Genomic DNA, 22891 nt, shown 5'->3' on the forward strand with positions numbered 1-22891 from the left:
GTTTGGGGCCCAGGGGCCCATATTATGTGACATATGGGGTTCATATATACATATGACAATATAATACTGAAGACCTATCTGTGTACCAAATCTGAGCCCTGTAGCTACTTTATTTGCTGAGAAACGGCCGGCCCTTTGTTTTAACCTTTGGGCCCCAGGGGCCTCTAGCCTTGTACATCTGGGGCCAAAATGGGCAAAAGGCACATCTACAATTTAGGGCTTATACATGTGCAACATATGAGCCCTAGTGCCCTTGTAGCTTTAGAGCTAGGCTTGTCAATCTGTTGCCCCTTATTTTTAACATTTGGGGCCCTGGGGCCCATAATATATAACATATGGGGTTCATGTATACTTGTATTTATAGAGTACCCCTGGGGCTATCAGTGTACCAACTCACGGCCCTGAGGTTGCTCCATCTGATGAGAAACGGCATGGTTTGTGTTTTTTACATTTGGGCCCCTGGGGCCCGTGACCTTTGACCTCTGGGGCCGGGATGGGCAAAAGGCACATCTACGGGGTAGGGCCCATAAGTGTATCACATATGGACCCTGGGGCCCTTGTAGTTTTAGCGCTAGCCTTGACAGAATGATGTGTTTGATAGGAGGAGAAGGAGAAGGAGGAGAAGGAGATGGAGAAGAAACCACAGAATGGGAAGATACCCTGCATGCGCTGCATGCGGGTATAAGAAACCACAGGATAACAATATACCCGTCCATGCTTCGCATGCGGGTATAACCACAGAATGGCAATATACCCGTCCATGCTTCGCATGCGGGTATAAAAATGCAAGTATCGACTTAAATGGTATACTCTCAAGTACCTAAATTTGCTAACGTTCATCTGAGACGAATATATTCGTCTCAGCGTTCATTAAATTAACACATTAACGAAATATTTACAACTACATTCCTAGCTATATTTCTTTATGATATACATGCGATGTATTTACCCAAAATTTGATACATAGATATTAAGAAGTCATGAGAAATGTTTGTAATCATTTCAAGACATTTATACTTGTCAACTTGTCAAGTACTAGTATGTTTTAGTTACATAATCATTTTGAACTTTTCAAAGCAAAATTGGTCAATACGTCAATACCAACAAACAACTGTGATCCCACACTTCGATCCATTTACTGTCTTTTGCATACTTGTCTGTATTGTTTTTTTGACAAATATTATTTGTCAAGTACTGAATAAAGGCAATCCTGTAATACAAAGTGAATATTCTACTGTATGAGAATTGATATAGTACATTATTTTAATACAAATATTAACAGTGTCAGTGGAAGACTATGTAATACATAGTATGTATATATACATGATAATAAGAATATAGATGTAGATATTATATAAATCAAACATGAATCAAAACTGCACAGTCAAAACAAGGGCTTTTGAAACTGATTTGACAGTTTTCCATGGAAGGTATTCACTCTACGAAAAACTCCTATGCGCCTAGATATGTTTGAAGTAATTCAAATATTTATCCAATCATCATGATAGATGTGAATCAAAGGTAACTCCTAATTGGTTATACCTTTCCACTCTTTTCTTTTCAGACAGATAAGAGCTTGCCTTGCCGTGTTCTAAACAACACCAGTTTAGCTTTCATTATGTTCAGGTTAAATTGTTAGCCTGGACCAAAATTAATAATAAACTGCACTTAAAATTTTGAATATCCAGTAACTTGCTACTATACGAGTAGAGCAAAATATCAGCTAAAATGATCACAAAAGTGCTATGAAGTAGCATAATAATGGTTAAGAAATACAATTCAAATGGTACCACTATTCATGAAATCTATACAAAATAATAATGAAATCTGTAGATGAGTTGACCTCAATGTTTATCAACAAAGGCAAGGGACTGGTATATCGATATACTTGAGTGAACCCCATGCAACCACTACACTATTCAATAGCCTTATTGTGATGTGGCGGGAGTTTTAAAAACACAAGCCCTAAACAAAATATGATGCGCGCGCATACTACTAGGCAAAAAGACAATGGAAATAGTGATGATGCGTGCGCATACTGCCAGGCATTGGCGTCAGAAGTCAACTCATCTATACAAAGTACGTTTGCCACCATCCATGAAATCTTTACAAATTATTAAACAAACAATTTCTTTGATGTACATAGTATTCGCCCAAAATTTGATACAGAGAAGAATATTAGCAACTTTTTGAATCATATTGAGACGTTATATATAATGAGCTATTCTAGTTGAAATCCAGACACCCTCTGTAGTAGACATGACCTTAATCTTCCACACAGGGAGTGTGAATTTCAAATAGGGTTACCTGAATGGGCGACTCCATTTCAATCTACACCGTGTGGAAGATTATAGAGGTCATGTCTTCCATATAATACATCTATATAACAACTTTTTACTCACTTTCTGACTATCTCTGATGACTCTGGGATAGACTTTGGCTGTGTTGACACCATGGAATGTATATTCATTCACATTGATGGTTGTTCCTCCAAAGCATTTCACTGTGTCATATGACGATTGCCCTTTTGGCATGAAACTCGACTACCTATTTGAATTTTTATACATCTATATACATATTTGAGTAGTTACAATAGATGCAACCCAAAAAGTTGTTGCATATTATCATTATGAGTTTGGCAGACAGCCGAGTCCAGATTCGTCTATTTGTTAAATTCATTTTACGCATGATTTATACATTTGAGAACAAGGGATCAGTGATTTAGCTCTAGAGGGCAGCATATCATTTTTTAATGGTGTTCAGCGTGAAAAGTAAGCAAAAGAGGGCGGCAAACAGGGTTAGCTAATGGTGCAGTGCAGCACGGTCGATGCTGATCACCATTAAACGCTTTCAAACAACATCTTTTAAATGTGCTCAGCTAATCTTTTAACACATTTTGACCTTGTTGTTAGTATTTTTAATAAATTTAATATAAATCTAAAATTAATCGGAGTTGCCGAGAATTTCATCTGCAATTTCAAGAATGCTTTCACAAACTTCGAGCGCCTTTGATGTATTAAATGGCAATTCCTCATAGACTGCTCCAGTTGTTTGTGAATATTGTGGATAGCGAGGTCGAATTGCATCACATCCTAGTTGCAGCAGTTGACGGACTGGATCCCTCAACTTCGTGGCATGTTCTGCACCTGCTGTATGAGCATTCACGTCAGATACTAGCGCGTACAAATTGTGACTCATCGTTTGAGTGCCATGCAGTTGAAAGATGACCGCTTTTAGAGCTTTCTCAGCAGCTTGATGAAGAATGAAAGCTTGCCACGCTAACGATGCTGCGCAGTTGCTCTCAAATATCACTTTCACCGTTTTAAAATCTTCCCAAGCTTGCCTTCGCCATAAATTAGCCTTCACTGGGTCAGGTGTTGATATGTCGCTGTATGACAAAGGGATGGCCCTTGACAATTTACTTCGGATTCCAGAATTGATTGTGGCTTCAGCAGTATCAGAGTGTTCTTGATCTGCCGGGACTTCTGCAGATCGCCTGAATTTGAACAGCTTGTCTGCACTGACAACAATGGGCTCAAGTCCACCTATGTCTATTTTATACCTCCAGTGATGACTTTTTGATTCGCCGGCTTTTTTCCGTCGAAAAATGCCGAAAAAAAGGCCAACGTTTTTCACACCTTTTGATTCTTCAGTCCTGTCATCAGCAGGAGGAATACTTTCCAGAATTTTGACGTAGATAAAATAGACATCATCATCATCATCATCACCATTGTCGTCATCATGTGCGGACTTCTGATAAGCTGCCATTTCTCCAACCTGGAACCTATGAGAAATGTCATGTTCAAGAAGGCGGCAAACATCTTCTGGAATGATGGAGCCTGGACTTTCGCTAATTAGATGTCTATATTCTGGAACTTTGTATGCTTCAAGGACTCTCTTTCTTTGGATAGGTGAAGCTATGAGGATGTCCTTCAATATACACACATGGAACTGGTCCAGCCCTAACTTGCAAATCCGATCGATGCTTTGAGCCAACGGAAGAAAAAATATCGAGCCGCTCTCTGTATCTTCAGAGATATCTGTGTGACCAATATGAATAACAAAGTCCTGACTATCTACGCCGGATGAAGACAGCAATATATCCCTTGATCGAGATCTGTCACTTATACGCTTTCCGCTACTATCAAAGAATGCTGTCTTCAATTCTTGCACACAAACAAAGCTATCAAACTTGCGTAAATCTGCAATTTTCTGTTGCTTTTCTTCGCTTGGATATTTGCTTGTTTGATGGTAGATAATCCTGAGTAGGATTATTTGCAAGTCATCTGAATGCACTAGCTCCTTCATTTGTTGTAGAATTGAGCACTGAGTGCCTCCACTGCAATGAATATTGGTGTCTAATGGTTTCTCTTGTGTCACGAGCTTCTCTGGACGAAGATGTGTTGGCAATAACTCAATCAGCTCTGAATAATTTGTCACACTTATTGGGATGGAATACTCGAAGTCATAAAACATTGCTTTCACAGAGGCAACCAACTCGATATCTTGTTCTTTGCCTACAGACTCTATCTCATCAAGATCGGTGTAGTGAAGACTCGAAGATGGTCTAAGCTTGTTCTCTGTTGTGGGCAGATAAAGGATTACGTCATTGCCTAGATCATCTTGATTGTTGTCTCCTCTCTTTGAAAACAAGATGAGCATGTTTCTGACAGCAGCGTATGCACTTCTCTTTTCGCTCTCATTCATAGGTCCATCCCTACATCTATCGTGTATTTCTTCCAACACATTGGCTAATTGTAGAAAGGTGGGTTCCTTCTCCGCACCAAGGACACACAGGAGGTTGTCAAAACCGCCAAGATGGCGAGGAGAACGGTAGAGGTAAGGTCTCAGATGGTCTTCTGAGGATTTATCTATGTCTTCAGCAAGTTGATTTGCTCTCACAAGCTTGTCCCTTTTATCCCCTACGGTGCATATGGGCGTCTGCTGCAGTTCCTCTTTGATCTGTGTCTCATTACCGTCAAGCTTGTTCTCCAAATACTCCATTATCGTTGGGATTGTTTGAAAATACTCTAGTCTCGCTTGGTCATCCAGTTCGCCATTCTCTTCAAAAGTATTTTGCTCTGCTGCCTTAATTTGTGTACATAATAGCTTCACGTGTTTCATCACGATCTTTAGATCTGGCACTGTCGCTATTCCTAAATGCTTGTGGATGTTGATCTCTCCAATTTTTTTCCAAGGTTTCTTATTGCTATGTAATGCGAATATCTCCTTCGGAACGCCAGATGAAGCGATCAGAGGGGCAACTGTCCACGTTAGATCTTTATAGGCCTCTGGAATAGACTCTCGAAAGCAGATAAAGTCACTTGGTTCTACAGTCGTTGTGATACCATTTTGAGGATCGATTCTTACAGAAGGTACGAACCTGATTTCGGATATGCCCATTAGGGTGTCTTCATCCAGGAGATCTTCATTCCTCTGCAGCTCTTCTATGAGTTTGAATGATATGCTTGTCAAGTCATTAATTTCTTCTGACCCTACATGTATGCATGTATTTGCTTTCTCTTCAATTCTCTTTGCTAACATGATGAGAATGTCTTTAGTCATTGAATGCTTCAAACCAATGTCAATCAGGAATTGATTCCATACATCTGCACGGAAATTCTGAGGTAGTAGTTGAATGGGATCCAGTAGTGCTGAGAAAAAATAGTTGTTCGGATCGAAGAAAGAGTTTGCTGACCGCACCTCTCCATTCTGATCTTCGATGAATGCAACTTGGCTTAGATCTTTGTAAATTTGCTCCTTTTCTTCTTCTGAAGATTGTGCAATAATTTCATCTCGTATGAATACTGCATGCCGTAACTTATCATTGAGACAACATCGCTTCATTTCTGGAAGAATGAATTTCATGTAGATACGTGGCAATGTAATTCTTTCTATACCTAGCACTTCATACAATTTTTCCAAGTGCTTGTTGTGCTTCAGGAATGTGATACTTGCAGTGGATTCCACCAATTCCAAAGTTGCAGATTGGTTGATGTCTTCTTCTATAGTGTAACAGTCGGTGTGAATGCTCTCTCTTGATCCAGTCTTGACTAGACAGAACAGTGGAAGCCGCTTAATAGTCTGGATTTCATCAGCAGATAACTTTTCATCTCCTTCTTGGAAGTATTGCAGCAGTGTGTCACATTCATCGTCATTTAGTTTGCCTGGCACGATTGCTTTCCCCTCCTTTTCAATCATGTGTTTGATAAGCTCGAGAATCTCACTGCGGTTATTCGGTCCAACCAAATACCTTCGCAGAATAGCTTTGATACTCAAGCTTTTTGAGTGGGTGAGATAGTGCGGACCCGTTATGCCCTTTTCGTCCACCACCGGACAGTCGAGTTTCTGAAGTATTCCCAGTAGGCGTCTGCCACTACTGATAAAATCATCAGGAAACATGACAGATTTGGACATACTAAGTGACACAAGATACCCGGATGTAGTCGGAATTATAGGCCAGTCAGCCAAAGCTTGCAGATCACAAGGGTTGTCGCCATTGTGCAACAGGTAAACGTAATTCCAAAGACTTTGTAACCAGTAGGCTTGTGGGAGACTTTCTCTACTTAGTTGCAACCACTGCAGATGATGTGGTGGATTTTTCCAATTTGGCGGAAAATTCGTATGCATAAATTTCGCCAACTCGTGTATGGTGAACTCTTTTAGTATGCCGGCTTGGTAGAGATCCATTTTACTGCATTCTTTCTTTTCCTCTGCTGTAACTTCTCCTCCTTCGTCTTTACTTGCCTTTGCTTTACCTTTTCTTCCTTCACTTTCCTTTTCTCTCTCATTTCCTACTTCACCTTCTTGCTTTGATGTACCTTTTCTGCCTTCACTTTCTTGCTTACCTTTCTTTCCTGTATCTTTTCCTCCAGCCCTTTCTTTGCTTTCTTTTGCTTTATCTTCTGCTCTTTTAGTTTCTTCCTTTTTGTTGATATTGTCCGCCCACTTGTACAAGAGAGCAACAACATCAGCGTCAAGAAATAGACCTTGAAGGGTTGGCAGAAGTGAATGATTAAATGATAAGTACTTTGGGTCACGTGTTGAAAACACGTCTAATATACCATGTCCATCCAGTTGAAAAGCTAGACCTTGTAGGTCCTCAACCTTGCCTATCCCATCTAGACAATATTCCACTACAATTTTGAAAGCATATGCATTCATGAAGGGTGTATCATCTATTCTGCGCGGTAACCCATGAGTCAGCGTTTTTTTGACATATTGTGCACAGCATTGGGGAGAAATGAATTCTGCTTCTACACCAACATCTTCAGCTTTGAAAGACTTGCCAATGCTTTCGCTACAGGATATCAAGTTGAACCCGATTTCCCGTAAGAAAATCCTGAAAGCAGACGACACTCTTTTGGCACCCTCGCTTGAAAAGGTATCAAGCTTGGACAAATCATCAAAGAACGCACCGCTTGTCATGTTTGAGGGATCGCCGGTACGCCCTTTTGGACTAAACCATACAACGGTAAATTGGCTTGTTTTACCGTTATAATTCTTGATAACTGGCAGGACTTTCAGGTCTTTCATATCTATGTACTTCAAAACCGAAATGCCAACGAGTTTCCAGATATCATGAGGCATAGAGTACGTCGACGTCATGTTTGGAAACAACTTATCATACTTCCAACAACGGAACTGTTGACTGGCTTCATCTAAGCGCATTGACTTTTGGAAAATCCTCATAGCCGCAACAATGAGGTGTGCATAAGCTGGCCCGATAACATACATCGCCAGCAACTTATTCCATTTGTGTATCGGATCTTTGTCGCCTTTTTTGAGATTTTGACGAGAATGATCAAGCCGGAATGTACCATTCACATGAACTGGTAGATTTGTGTTGATATGTAGCGGCAGGAAACAGAAGGCTTTGCCAGACACACCACCATGTATACATGCAGCAACTCCTCCTCTAGGCAGATATGTTTTCGTCATAAATTCGCCTGCTTCGCAGTCCTCTTGGGTTGTTGCCGCAGACTGATCCAGACCAATAGACTGCGAAATCATCCATGATTCTTTTTTCTTGTTTGAGTCAGTCATGTTGATGGTGTATACACGATTTATTACAGGTATTTCTTTGATTGACACGTTCTTGTACTCTTTCAGATGTGTGCCGAGTTCGTGTCGTTTTGCCCTGTCTTGTGGTGAAATATTGGCTGAAACACGATACTTTAATTTCAGTTTACCGGTCCGTTGATCGATCTCAGAAATGGATATCTTCGCTATGTTGTTCAGAAATAGCAAAGCTTCCTCAGCCACCTTCTGAAAATCTACAAGTATATCTTTGACTTGGTCAGTGCCGTAACATTTATCTGAAATCTCAGACTCTGTGCCGTGAGGTCGAAGAGGAAATCGAAACATTGTGCCTTTCTCAAGATCAAATTCGTTGAACTCCTGAAGATATCCTTGCGTCATGTCGGGATAAGTTTCCAGAAATCTTCGATTTCCACTGCGGTCATCGTTGGTGTATAACTTCCCTGGTTTTGCCATTGTAGCACGAGGAACATATTTGACATGCGGGTCAAAAACACACAGCTTCTTCTTATTCTGAGTTAGAAATGTAGGGCAATCTGTGAGCAGATACACGGCATTGAATCCAATACCAAAACGACCAGTTGTTGTTGTATCAGAGATTTTCCCACCAACGCCAACATTTTGGATACCTTTGATGTCCTCTTCTGTGAATGGCTTATCATTGTAGACGCATATTGCTGGTAGTGAGTGAATATGTCTCCAAGACTCTCCTGCTATCTTGGCACCATCATGCTTTCTTGGATCATACACCACATGTATTTCAGATGCTCCTGCGTCGTCAGCATTCTGAAGAAGCTCCTTCAGCACATCAGGATTATGAGAGTATTCTGATAAAATCCCTCTCAAGCGAGTAGTCAACTTCTCACGTTGCCCGAACGGGTGTTCAAATCCTTCATCAACTGAACACTGATCATGTTGAATATCTCGGCAGGTTCTGATTCCGAGCAGTCTGGCTTGATGATTAGTTATACTGTCATATTTGTACATGAATCCCTCGAAACTGTCAGGTGTTGAATCCTCATCCTCATATTCGGTGTCCCCATTGTAGACTAATTTTGCACATGGTCGCAGCACTCCATGAACGTCAGGAACGAGAATTTGATCACGTATTGTGGTCAGGTCTTCATAAGAGGTCAGGGCCTTGATAATATCCAGTACAACCGCCATATCGGTATTACTAAGAGCCATGTCGTTGTGAGACTGTTGTAGATTCTTCAAGATATTTAGGAAGTCTTCTGCAGCAAAAGATTCTTTCACACCTAACTTCATCAGCATGGTCATGACTTGCTTGTGTTCATCATCTTGCAATTGTGGTGGGACCACAAACAAAGGAGCTTTCAGGTTTCCAAGCTGAATGCTGCTGTTAAATGCTACCTTGTCTGGTGTTGTGAAGCCACTTCCATGCCACACCCACGACTTGGCTTGTAACAATTCTCGGAATGTTTCCAGATGTTGAGTATCATATGAGCACTTGTCAGCCATATACTTGTAGATCTGTTCAACCATCGGACCCATGTAACGTGTAGAACTTGTACATCTGTGCAGGTTTATTAAGTGTGTGGCTACATCATTCACTGAACAAGCTGACGTCAAGTTTTGATTCCATCCAAAAAACTTTGAAAAGGCATCATCATGTTCCTTCAAATCAAGAAGTGGCGCTACAGATCCTACAAGTGGTGCTGCCTCAATAAGTTTGACTTGGTTTGGTTTGTGGAGCCTCTGGGACGTGCCATACCAAGGGGCAGAGGCTGGTACGTTGGCGGTCGCGTGTACTCCCCTGACACCCATGCTATGTCGTTGAGACGAGACCCTAGTAACCCGTATCGTCCTCGAAAGTTAAGGACATACTTAAGAATGTAGGAGTATCGGGAAATATACTTCAGAAACGCTCTGCTCCTTGACTGATCGCCGGTCTTCTCTATTTCCTTTGCTAAGTCAAATAGCTCATCTGTTGTTACTTGTGATTCTGATTTCAGCATTCTCTTTAGCTGGTTTAGTAGCCTTCCGGTAGCGTAGATACCAGTTGGAAAAACTGGAGAATCTTGGAACAACTTCACCAGTAACTTACTGTCAGGCACAAACAACTCACTAGGACTTGAATATGTCTGACTTGAAGTTAGAAGAAATCTCACGTTTTTGACGTCGTTATCAAATGCAGTATTTTCTTCTAATACCCATGTCATCAGCCTGTCACATTCTTCCTTGCTATAGACAGAATGACCATCTACCTGTGGAAGTACGTGCAATTTCACTAAATTGTACTTGCTTAACGTTTGTATACGTAACGCTGTACATAGTCCAGTAGTCACGTGATCTAATATTACAAATGGAGTCTGGAGTTGTTTTGTTTGGATCGGAATGCCGTAGAGCCCCGACGGTACCGCGTATTTACATTCTGTTGATGTCACATACCCGCCGTTGGTTGCTTTGAAGATTGGCAATTGACGGATAATTGTTAACCACTTCGGCGGGAAAGACTGGATCTCCGTGGAAAGAAGTGAAGCAAGCTCGTCTTTCAGGTCTGCTGATGCTTGTGCTACCTCGTGCGGCAGGTCTTTTGCTTCCCCAAGATTTTCCAGTATGTACATAACACCTTCTCCGTTTCCAGGGCGTATGTATGTTGAGATATCTCCATGCTGAACTACACATTCTGGGAGATCTTCCTTGAACACAACAACTCCAAGGGATTCAAGAAACGAACAAATACTATTCGAAAGCAGCTTACGCGAGTCACTGTATCTAGTGTCCTTGTTGTATATCAATGTGTTCTGACGAAGTCGTGCAAGATGCACCATACCATCGGTTTCTTGTAGTTGGATAAGAGGGAGATTGTTGAGATCATCCAGTGATACTGCACTACACCGAAGCCATGTCCAGAGGTTCTTCAGCCAATCCATTTGTAGAGGTTGTGATCTTGATCCTGATTTCCAGATGACAACACCGGTTCCATTGACCCAGTTGGGAGGCAAGTTGTCTTTAAGCATAGAAGGTACATCACTTGTATACAGTCTTCTCAGTTGAGTAGCTGATATGGCGTTAGTGCAAGTCAGCTCAACGGGACATTCATTAGAACAAAATCGTGATTCCATGTTGGGGAAAATGTTGATCGGGATAGCTTTGTCCTGCAGATATATGGGTATGGAACGTTTGGAGCTGGAGAATGCAGTAAATTGATGATTTTGTAGCGGAAGCAGATGTACACCTTTCAAATCCGAGAACCTGTGGTCTTGCAGGATATACTGAAGTAGAGACATTTTTTCCTCCCTTGACAACCATTTTAGAGGATCATTCCTGACGACTTCCCTGATAAGAGCAGGTGTTACCTTTCTAACGTTGACTCCTCCCCACTCTAAGGCTCGTACTACATGTAAAGGTGCGTGCACAACTGGATGTCCTCGCTTCTTGTCATGAGTCAACACCTTCTGAATCAAGGGATCCTGGTCCGTGTCAACATATACTTCAGCTGGAGTTCTCCATGATTCACCACCGGCAGCCTTCGCGTATAAGATTGTCTTTCCGCCGAGTTGCTTCACCGCAGTTTTGAAAGCCTTTTCCCATGCTCCGTCAAGACGGTCCACTTCTTCTGGCCACAACTGGTATACCATTTCCGATGGTAAATTGTGCCTGATAGCTTCTTTGACTATATCTCTGCATAAGCTACGGGTAAATTATCCTCAACAAGCTGCTTATTCCATATGGCGAGTTTGTCGTGTTCAGAGTCATGATCGGGCCATTTGATGCTACGTCGGTTTTTGCCGAGTCCAAAGTACCCATGCACATGAACTGGCAAATTCGTTTGTTCGCCTTCAGGAAGAGGCAGGAAGCAGAATGTTCTACCTTCAGTAACAGTAGTGGTTTTAGCTGCAACTCCAACCCAAGGCAAATAGTTAACGTCCTTGTCCTTCAGCAGCAACTGCAAACCGGTACTTCTTCTTAGAACATTCACGATGATGTAATCAGTACTGGTATTCTCATGCGATTGCGATAGACCTTTTATCTGAACATGACTCCGGCTAGTATCTGCAGTTTCGTTAGTGCTGTCTGATCGCAGCATTACTTTACTCTTCCTGATAAATTCTGATCTTTCTGATTGCAAGGGTGAGCGACTGTCGGAAGATACCTCTACGTTAAAGAGTAACTTGGCATTTGGATTGCCGTCATTCTTCTTTTCAAACACTGAGACTGACTCGACGCTTTTGAGAAACAGTAGTGAAATCTCAGCATCATTTTGAAAAGACTGGAATAAATCGGCAATTCTAGCGTCGTCATAAAGAACCGAACTAATTCTTGACTCTTCATTTCTGAGGGGAAACCTAAAAATGGTGCCTGGATATTTTCCTGTTTGAAAATTTTTCTCACTGCATCCAAAAATTTGGTTAAAAAATGGAACAAATTGACCTTTGAACTCAGATTGTAAGAGCTCATTTGAAATACGCCACCATTTACCTCTCTTATCTACTACACCTTCTTCTTGATCCAATCTCACAAAATGCGTCTCATGTGGGTCAAAAAATCCAACATTTTCCCCGCTAAGAACACTCGGCATATCTGAAATATCAAACCAGTAAACAGAAGGAATAAAATGTTGTTGTTCCAAGAATGCAAATACGCATGGTAAGCGATATGTACGCTTCATTACGTTGCACCTGATACTGTTTTCGTCAGACATAGATATCAATTTGTACGCGCTCTTTAGCAAAGTCATAGTTCATAGAATTTACAACCGTATGACAAAACAGGCGAAAAACGTTTTGCACAAGATTTGCAATTTGAAGAGAATTGGTCATTGCTCATTGAAATGAAGCTAATATAATGTACAATATAATTGTGCGCTTTCATTTAATGACATAAAATTTGAAAAATATTGTAAGGAACACTTTAGGTTTAGATTTTAAAACCTACATTTTGGTCAAAAATTGTGCTTGAATAGGTCGTTTTCAACAGATTTTTCATATTGAATTGCGTCATCTGTTGACGGAATGAAAAAAATGCTTAGCGGGAAGTGTTAGCTTTCGTTTGAAATAAAAACTTTTCTGATTGAATGAAGGGAACATTCGGGGTTTTGACAAAAATCAATCATAGATGCCGTATTTTCCACTAGTCAGCTAGATCTCACACAGCTCTTATGATGCTATGCACTCAACCGTGTAGTATAAAAACAGACTGTAGAGGTTAGACTCGCTGTGCTTGTGTACTCGGGTGTATCGAGTTGGAAACTGTGCGTAGATATATAAGAGAATCGATTTGTATCCAAACCATTCATATGTGGCATGTCTAGTGTACCATAATCGGGGAAATCATTCATTACAAGATCTCTAAGCATTATTCCAAACCCGAAAAAAATCCCACTTACGGCGACGTGATTAATGAAATTTGTGTTTCCGACTATTACGCATAAAGTCGCGTCGTGTATCGGTAAGTGGAAAAGGACTCTGATGCGAACTGTTAAAGCATACATACCCGTAATATGATAGATGGATATGAACCCCAAACCAAACTGTCCGACCTTCGTGGGATCGTCAACTTTTCCACTCTGCTGAGGTTTCTGGATGTTAGTCCAATCTTCGTCCGTAAAGGTTGCGTCATTGTATGCATAGAGTGCTGGCCCATTGAACTTTTTCAAGGAATCATTACATAGATGATCTGTTGGGTGCTGGGTCTGGTCGTAGAGAAAGATGACTTTCCGGGCACCAGCATCATCAGCATTCTGGAGGAGTTCCTGTTAAAATGTTAAGATTATAATCCAAATTTCCTTCCTATCCTCCTCTATGGGAAGTGCTGTCTGTAGAACTTATAGACCTTCCACTTCTGTAACAATATTGAACTCTCTTTAGGGGCTGTGCAATAATTAGGTGGTGAATATTCAAAATGGTCTGCCAAAAATCGCGTGCCCGCCCCCCCCCCCCCCTATGACCGTGCCAAAAATCTTTGCCCCCTTTGTGACATGCCAAAAAACCTTTTCCGCCCTTTTGACAAAAAATTCTTTGCCCCCCCTTACACATGCAAGATTTTGGGGAACCCGAATTTAAAACCTTAAATTGTCTTATCATATAATGCGTGCGCAGCGAGCAGGACATTTTGCGTATTTGAATGTGTTCCTAACGTTTTCCTACACATTTTTAGGGCGCAATATAGAATTAGTGCCCAAAATATCTGTGCCAAAAATCGCGGCTTGCCCCCCCCTCCTTTCGACCTGCCACAAATCGCTTAACCCCCTCCTTTCGACCTGCCAAAAATGCTTGCCCTTCCCCTTTGGCCTGCCAAAAAATCTATAATTCACCAGAACGGGGGTACACATAATTATTGCACCTTCATTTCTTTTGACCTTTCACATCAAGCTAAATAATTCCGTGATTATGTTGCATTTCAATGAAATTACATTGTATGTGTACTTTGCGACTGCTAGCAATAATTGATTACTTTATTTCTCTGCTCGATGCACTTCGGCATCAATGCATTTTGACCTTTAAAAAATGATGATAATAATAACCGCCAATCCGTTTGATATTTTATAAAGATTAACTTCACAATTTAATTCCAAAATTTATATTTTGTATAGATCTAAATCTTCACTGCACGAAAGGTAACATTTTAATTGAAGACCGAATTATAAAGACTTGTTTGCGTATGACGTCGTGTCAACCAGACCAAAAATGCCATACTGCGCAGGTCAGCAACCAATCACGGCGCGCCTTTTCCCTGACGTCAGACGCAAAGTAGTTTTTTTTTAATTCGGCCTTCAAATATAAACCAATATCTTTTTAATGACTTACTTTTAGTATCTGACCTCCTTCTGGATATTCGTCTAATATCTGTTTGATGTACACGCATATAGGTGGTAGTTCTAATCCAAATTGACCTGGTTATAATAATAATAATAATAATAATAATAATAATAATAATAATAATAATAATAATAATAATAATAATAATAATAATAATAATAATAATAATAATAATAATAATAATAATAAATAATGACGACGACGACGACGACGACGGCAACAACAACAACAACAACAACAACAACAACAACAACAACAACAACAACAACAACAATAATAATAAAAAATGATGATGATAATAATGGCGATGGTGATGATGGCGATGATGATGATGACGACGACGACGACGACGGCGACAGATGATATTTTTACAGTCCGACGTTTTTACGTTGCGGCATGCTGCGGTTTTTTTTTCTGCAAATATTTGACGCAACGCAAACTAGTAAGTCATTACTGAACATTTTCCTCAGGACTGTTGTTGATAAATAAGTGAAGAGATTTCATACTTCTAGTCCAATAAAACAGTACTCACTGTGGACGTTTCGAAGTCTTGCAGACTTCTTTTTCAACACTGATGTTGTTGTGATGATCTTCTGTTTACCGCTGATATTACAGGTTGCTTAGCAACGCGGACAGATATAAGCGATGGATAAAGGAGGCAATTCACATCAGGAAGCAAGACAACATCATGAACAGGGACGAGGGGCAATACAATCTTACTCACGCATTTGACGATCTTCTTGGAAAACCAACTGGCAACCGCGTTGCTAAGCAACCTGTAACATCAGCGGTAAACAGAAGATCATCACAACAACATCAGTGTTGAAAAGTCTGCAAGACTTCGAAACGTCCACAGTGAGTACTGTTTTATTGGACTAGAAGTATGAAATCTCTTCACTTAGTAAGTCATTACAAAACTTATATACTGGCCTCAATTCAGTATACCTCAAATTACTCTTTATAAAACAAATGTTGCTGAACTTACTACTGTTGCTGGAGTTGCTCATCTTGTTCGCCCAGCATCGAGGATAAAAATCCTTGAGTTTAATTGTTCTGTGATTGCCTTCACGTATACATCTGTTGGCAAGAATGGGAAATATTACATTTACAATAAGCGATTATTGTTCTTAGGGGTCGTTCAATATTTACGCCAGGAGAGTTTTTTGTTTTACTTTTTTATGCGACTTTTTTTTCGAGTTCCCCTGTTTTACATTTTCCGCGTTCCCTCGGAGCATTGAAAGTAAAAATTCCCTTTAAAAGGGAATGTCGATTTCATGGTTATTTCCGAATAGAGATTATCACCAAGATGCATGGTGAATTTCATGAACACGATTCTCTGCAGAATATTGTACTGACTACATGTTGGTATTCTACTATTAGGCCAACAAAATGTTAGCTTGCCCTCCACCGACCGACGCAAAATTGGCCAAAATCAGGGTCGGCCCTTTTCCAAAAAACAAAAAAAACAAAAAAAAACAAACAAAAAAAACATCAGTGTAGTGTAAAATTCGTCCCATTCATCAGACAACCCGTCCGACGGACGCCCTGAAATGTTGCCACTATATAAATCATAGGACTTCAAACACAAAGGCCTATGCAATAATACGAGTATAATTATAGTAGGGATGACCAATGAACCATCAACTTGATTAGAACACTCCCATAGACATGCAGGGAGCTCAACTGTGCACTGCTTGCACAGACATTGCTAAATTGATCTCATTCTTTTATTTTTCAATATTTTTCTGTAAAAATTGGGGAAGTTAATGCCAATTATATTTTGTAACTATCTTGCAAATTACAGCAACATAACTTATTTCATTTTCCTGTTAGTGCGAGTCAACATTGGTCCATCGCCACAGTGCGCTTAATTACCAGTGGCTGAGTTCAGCACTGCTCAAGAATGGCACAAAATATTCATGTCAATAATTTCAGGTGAAAAACGTGGCCTACTGAACTGAAATTTGGCAGAGTTGCCAGTAATACCTCTATCATACCCTCTGTAAAAAGGTTAAAATATTGAACAAGTAGATCTCGAGTTACAAATTAAATCACCAGCTTCCCTTTGGAATTTCCATACTCCTTTCGAATCATGCTAAGAAGACACCTTTCTGAACATAAATGTGAAGTTTCGTGCTCATTTGATGTATTTTTCACCTGATTTCAACCCTAAACGTTTTCTTATATTTAGGCCCATACCATCTACAACTTGCTGCTGGCTATACCTTGTTTAGAACTTTTAAAAGAAGTACCTGAATGTGCAACCATAACTGTTTCAAAATAGCCCGCGAAAGTCATGCATGTAACTCCGAGGTCATGTATTGAATTGTTTTGAATGGGGAATACTACGGGAACCAGCACCTTTTGTTAGAAGTCACACATGAGCATGATGAGTGAAGTGGGTAACCTCTATTGTTGTGAATGAGTCAATGACCTTCAATGACACTTAATATTTAATTTGCATACACCTACTAATTGGTCATATTAAACCCAATAACATCGAAATTTTTGGTTGTGAAAAAAAAAGTTTACCTGGACTTAGTGCAATTTTGATATTGTGCCATATCGGCCATCTTGGATGATTTTTGGCAAATGTTCGCTAAATGCATGATTTCAATGCCTCGGTTTGAAAAAATAATTTATGCCATTGACTAGTAAAGTGCCATTTCATAAGAAACCCTTTGATACTTTCACAATATGCTTGTTTCATGTTTGCATATATGTTAAAATAAAGAAATATATAAAGGTAAATATATGCTTATGCCAATTTTGCTCCCAATTGATATTTTTGGACCTTGTCATTTTATTTCGTTTCAATGACCGGTCAGAATGGGAAACTTTGAAAATTCATAATTTAACCACCAAAATACTTCTATTGATGAGTTCTATCCAGAAAAACGTGGCGTACCGACGTGACCGACCGCCGAAATCTTCCAGGTATCCTTATTGTGGCCCATTTTATTTGGGTAAGGGTGGGATTAACCCCTTAATGAGTTTGTTTGCTAACTCAACCCCCAAAAGAAAATTTCAAACCTCCAGGGTCGCGGATTTACCACAGGGCACAGTTAAAGTTTGTTTTGGGGTGTACTGTGGATTAGGGGGTGTCAGTGTGGGATAAGGGGTGTTAGGGTGAGTTAAGGAGGTGTTATAGTGGCTTAAGGGGTGTCATGGCTGGTTAGGGGATGCCAGGATTAGGTTATAAATGGGGTCACATGTCAGGTTGGGTTAAGTTGTGTTATGTTGAGTTAAGGGTGTCAGGGTGGGTAAGGGGTGTCAGGTTGGATTAAAGTGTGTCATGGTGGGGTGAGGGTTGTCACGGTGTGGTAAGGTGTGTCATGGTGGGGAAAGGGTGGTCACTATGAGTTTACGGACCGTTCACAAACACTTGTAAGGGGGCCTGATGCAAAAAGGGGCCCTGAAAATTTTTGACCCTCGTAAGGGGGGGCCCTGAAAAAAATGACCATAAATTTTCCTGGAAAATTGAGTTTATATGCTTTTCTATGGGGTTGACCCATAATTTTTATGTCAAAAAGGGGGGGGGGGCGAAATTTTCGAGGTCTGTAAAGGGGGCCCAATTTTTTTTTTGCATCAGCCCCCCCCCACCCCTTACAAGTGTTTGTGAACGGTCCCTTATGGAGATCTCCGGATTTAATATAAAAATTTACAGTAATTTAAGCACTTCCTTTCAGGCTTCGTCTTTCAGGTGGTATTTTAGAACACCAATGGGCATTACAATCATGCAAAAAACATCAATTCAACAGGATGGAGGATTTCGATGTGGAGCAAATCACATATTATGGCTTTAACTGTGGACCCCTGTGTCTGCTGTGAAGAAATATAATATCTTGTCTTTACTTGACATCACTAGAATTGTGACCAATATGGAGATCGTGCTCATCCAGATTTTTAAGCCTTAAATTAATTTATGATTTAAGGTTTTCCTTTCGACCGTGTCAAACACCTTACTCATGTCGAGAAATATTAAAGTTTGGGATGTTATTGATTTTTCAGCAAGAGTTTTGAAAACAAATACTTTGTTGTTGCTTTATTAATTTACAATTAAAGCTCATAATTTCATTCATAAAAACAGGGATATGCATTCGCGTATTTTGAGGGGGCTTTGGGGGTGCGAGCCCGCCGGGGTTTTTGCTCAGTGCTTTTTTAGATTTTCGAGGGCTATCCTGGCTGGAAAAAAATTGGATCAACCTTTTCGGGCTGTTGCCACAATTCAGGGGCGGCAAAATTTACATTTTCTTGAGCCCCCGGGGTAGGAGCGGCCACGGTACGCCACTGTTTATGAGACAAAGCAGGTCGTGTATTTCCTGTCCTGATCGCGCCGATGTCTACCTAATAAATAAGACCACGTGATCGGGTTCATGAATACTTAATATCGCGACCGTTGCCGACCGGGCACCATCAAAAATTCTCATGCTATGCATTCTACACGAGGCTAATGAGGCTCCTTTAGTAGTAGCTCGTTAAAGCTATAATGTACGATTTCCGTCACAGTTTTGTTATTCCTTACCAAAATGCTGAAATAATATTAGTAATAACTGCAGGGAAGGATTGCTCTCCATTTTAGGCTAATATATTAACATTATGGTAAAGTTAAAGAACCCCACTATCTATTTTGGCAGTTTAACATGGAGTTAGCCTATGTGGAAGCATTAGGGGCTGTGCAATAATTATGAGCCCTGGTGGGAAGGTAAAATTGGGGAGGGAGGGGGACAAGAAATTGTTTGCTAGCCGAAAGGAGCGCGGACAAGCAACTTTTGGCAGCCGACAAGGGGGGGGCAAGCGATTTGTGGCACACATTCATGGGGCGCCTTTTAATAAAACGCTCTAAAAAGGCTTTGGAAAACAGTACGGAAACGCTTTAAAGCCATATTATAACATTTTCAAACAAAATAGATTAGCATTTCTTTGCCATAAAATGTTAGCTTTTACTGTCAGATATATCCCCTTTTATTTTTGAGTCGAACCACTACGGCAAAGCAATGAAAATTGGAATTTTGCGATTGGGGTGCGATTTTTGACAGGTCGAGAGAGGGGTGGGGCGATTTTTGGCGGGCCGAAATTAACCACGAGCATAATTATAAGGTTTTAAGGAATAACAACTATTTTAAACTGTTGCGATTTGGTAGTTCACAGCATCTTGCGAATGTTAGTGAGCTTTGGCAAAAATTGCATTGATCATTTCATAGCGAGTGTGTAGAAGAATTCAAATATCACATATATACTTTTGTAGGTCTTCTGGTTCTTGAGTTATGTTGTAACATGGAAATAGTAGATAAAAGGGCTGGAACAACAACACTTTTGTAAACGTACATAACTCATTGACAACAATGAATCAAGCAAGTTTCCAAAGTGTATGATTTGTGTAAACTTTTGCAAAACATCAAAGTGTTATTTTTTCAATAATATATTGATTTAGATATTGAAAATCGATTATTTTGGCTGCTTCGACCAACAATACCGCGTCTACCCGTAAGCAACACCATATTAGAGAGCTTGCGGAATGAAGTTACTGGAACTTTAACGGCAACTTCAAAAATATCGATTCGATTTCTTGCTGAACTTCACTTCAACGCGAACGTCAGATTGGCTTCTGTACCAACAGCGTCTTGTTGTTTAAACTAGGGAAGTGTATCAATGGGTGATCAAAAGAAGGGTATGTAAAAGCGACTGCATCAAATTTCTCCCTTTTGTTTGCTGAAGTGGTTTGTTGGTAACACTTATTACAATAGGCGCTTAGTTTGAATAAACATGGATTACATCTCTTGGCGATGACCAATGCAATGGGAATTAGGCCTATGTTATGAGCTATACGCTAATATTATACTTCTAAACATGTTTCAATTAAATATTCTTGTGATATGCCTATATTATTGTCCCGGATTATTAATAAAAGCTCAATTATTATTCCAGTAAACGTCAGCTTTGTTAATTTTATATTTCCATCAGGACACAAGCCCATTTTATCTGTTTGCTCTCCCTAGCCCCCACCCCCCTCACCACCATCACCACCTCTCCATGTCATCCCCTCCCTCCATCTATTCATCTATCCTCACTTTCCCACTCCCCCTTGGCGTTGCCAGGAGTTTTCTTTTAGGAGGGCAAGGACTCCTCTTTGCATTTTGATCGAATTAAATGTATCTCCCCGAATGATCCTCATTTTGTTCTTTAAAAACTCCCAGAATTTTGAATTTCAACCAACATATTTCTGGATACTCCTTTTCTGACATTCTTATTTTTGTAACAAATAGGCCTCCTCTTTTAATAATGAATAATTTGGTTGACATACAATACCCATAGGCCTATAATATGCGTATAATAGCGTGGCACATGTTAGACCAGCTTTCTGCTGAATTGGGGTACATAATGTAGGCCTAAATGAATAAAATAATAATTAAATAAAATACCTGAACAGTACAAACATATTTGGTTATATAGAGGTGTAATTATAAGACACGCAACGTTGTAAAAAAAATGTTCACAGTAGCTGCAATTCGCAGAAGTTCACTACACTGCTGGGTCGCGTAAAATCAGTCCATTTTACTGGAACTTAATCCCCTTGGCGTTGAAGTCAAGCCAAAAACTTGGTTCCGCAAGCTGATTTGGTGTACGTCATGAGCACACACAAATGTATATATGAAGTGTGACGTTTGGAACAAAATTTATTTTGATCTAATTCAATCAGTAATTTTTAGCATCATGTGGCATGTTTTTTACCCAAACCAAGTTAGATTTCCAATAATTGGTCTATTAACTAGACAATACATAAGTGGTAATTATGTAGTCTATGAGGAAATATGCAAACCATTGTTTTAATTATGACGTATTTTCATCATAATTTACGGCACACTATAGATTCTGGCGTTAAGTTTAACTTCAAGCGGCTTTAATGGCAGAGTGGTTTTGAATACATAATCCTCTATAATCCTCTAGACGTTAAAGTTAAAGTTAAAGTAACTCCATTTCGCAAGCTCTCTATTAACATCCAGTGTACTTACCATTCTTCGAAAGTACAGCAGTAGGCCTACATGCAGACGTAGCCACTTAAAGCCCCACAATATTACAGAAGATCATAAATAAAAGCTCCCGAATCGGAGGCTAATCGGGCCCAGAATATTAAACAAATATCATGCGGCCAGTTTCCTGCGATTCCTGTCTGAATTAAATTTCAATATCTGCACCTAAATGACACATTCTGTCCTACACACTGAGAAAATATTAATGTACATGAGGCTTGTTCTTTTCAGGCGAACAGGTTCTTTTGAATCGTAAACCAGTGACCCGGTGAAGACTTAACCACATGATAACTGGTTTGGAAATTTTGGCTCTAAAAATAGACATTGCACAATCATGACAATGTATTGCATGAATTTAGACGAAATTAAATTGCGCGGCATTGGGGAATCACCTATTTCATGAAAAGTGCATGGATATAATTGTTGAATGTTTTAACCAGTCTAATTGAGTAGAGCAACCAACACTGATCAATACGCCTTTTGTTTGAAGCTAATCGGACATACGGTTTTTATAATACACACGTTTTAAATTTCGTTGTATTATATTGGTTTGTATCAATAATCAATATTTTAAGTTTAATATGACTTGAAAGTGCATATTAATATGTAATGCATATATGTAACAATGCATAAATGTTCATAACATTTTCATTTAATGGAATATTGTTTCAAACTTGGTCAAAGATCAAGCCAAAAGTCTGTAAAACAGGGGCGTAGCCAGCTTTCTTGGTCGGGGGGGGCAAGATAAACCGTATGTCCGATTTGCATCAAACAGAAGACATAATTGATCAGTGTACTTGACCCTACTCAACTAAAGCCATATTATAACATTTTCAAACAAAATAGATAAGCATTTATTTGCCATAAAATGTTAGCTTTTACTGTCAAATATATCCCCTTTTATTTTTGAGCCGAACAACTACGGCAAAGCAAAGAAAATTGGAATTTACTACCAGCGCACATGTCGCCAATACGTACCACTCCTTCGGTCATGTTGTGGTACGACCCTTTGTTGTGTATATCACCGTCCCGCAC

The 22891-nt window shown here is 39.9% G+C and overlaps 1 protein-coding gene across 1 annotated transcript; it reads right to left on the reverse strand.

The window, feature by feature from the left end:
• Positions 1–500: 500 nt before the first annotated feature.
• Positions 501–22088, reverse strand: LOC140139188 (sacsin-like). Its single transcript, XM_072160968.1, has 7 exons — positions 21839–22088; positions 15811–15902; positions 14814–14899; positions 13501–13759; positions 11682–12588; positions 9919–11193; positions 501–9868 (listed from the first exon to the last, which is right to left on the reverse strand). Exons 2-7 carry the CDS (start codon positions 15830–15832, stop codon positions 2944–2946), a joined length of 9474 nt encoding a protein of 3157 aa, XP_072017069.1. The 5' UTR covers positions 15833–15902; positions 21839–22088; the 3' UTR covers positions 501–2943.
• Positions 22089–22891: the final 803 nt, after the last annotated feature.

The sequence above is a fragment of the Amphiura filiformis genome, chromosome 18 (assembly GCF_039555335.1).
Source record: "Amphiura filiformis chromosome 18, Afil_fr2py, whole genome shotgun sequence".
Lineage (NCBI taxonomy): Eukaryota > Metazoa > Echinodermata > Ophiuroidea > Amphilepidida > Amphiuridae > Amphiura > Amphiura filiformis.

Bases quoted from the DNA above. Each gene is read 5' to 3' on its own strand.
- LOC140139188 (XM_072160968.1), bottom strand. From the start codon at position 15,832: ATGAGCAACTCCAGCAACAGTA. The intron at 14,900-15,810 runs GTAAGTTCAGCA...TATTATAACCAG, and splicing joins GAGCAACTCCAGCAACAGTA to GTCAATTTGGATTAGAACTA. The intron at 12,589-13,500 runs GTATGTATGCTT...TTGATATTTCAG, and splicing joins ATCCATCTATCATATTACGG to ATATGCCGAGTGTTCTTAGC.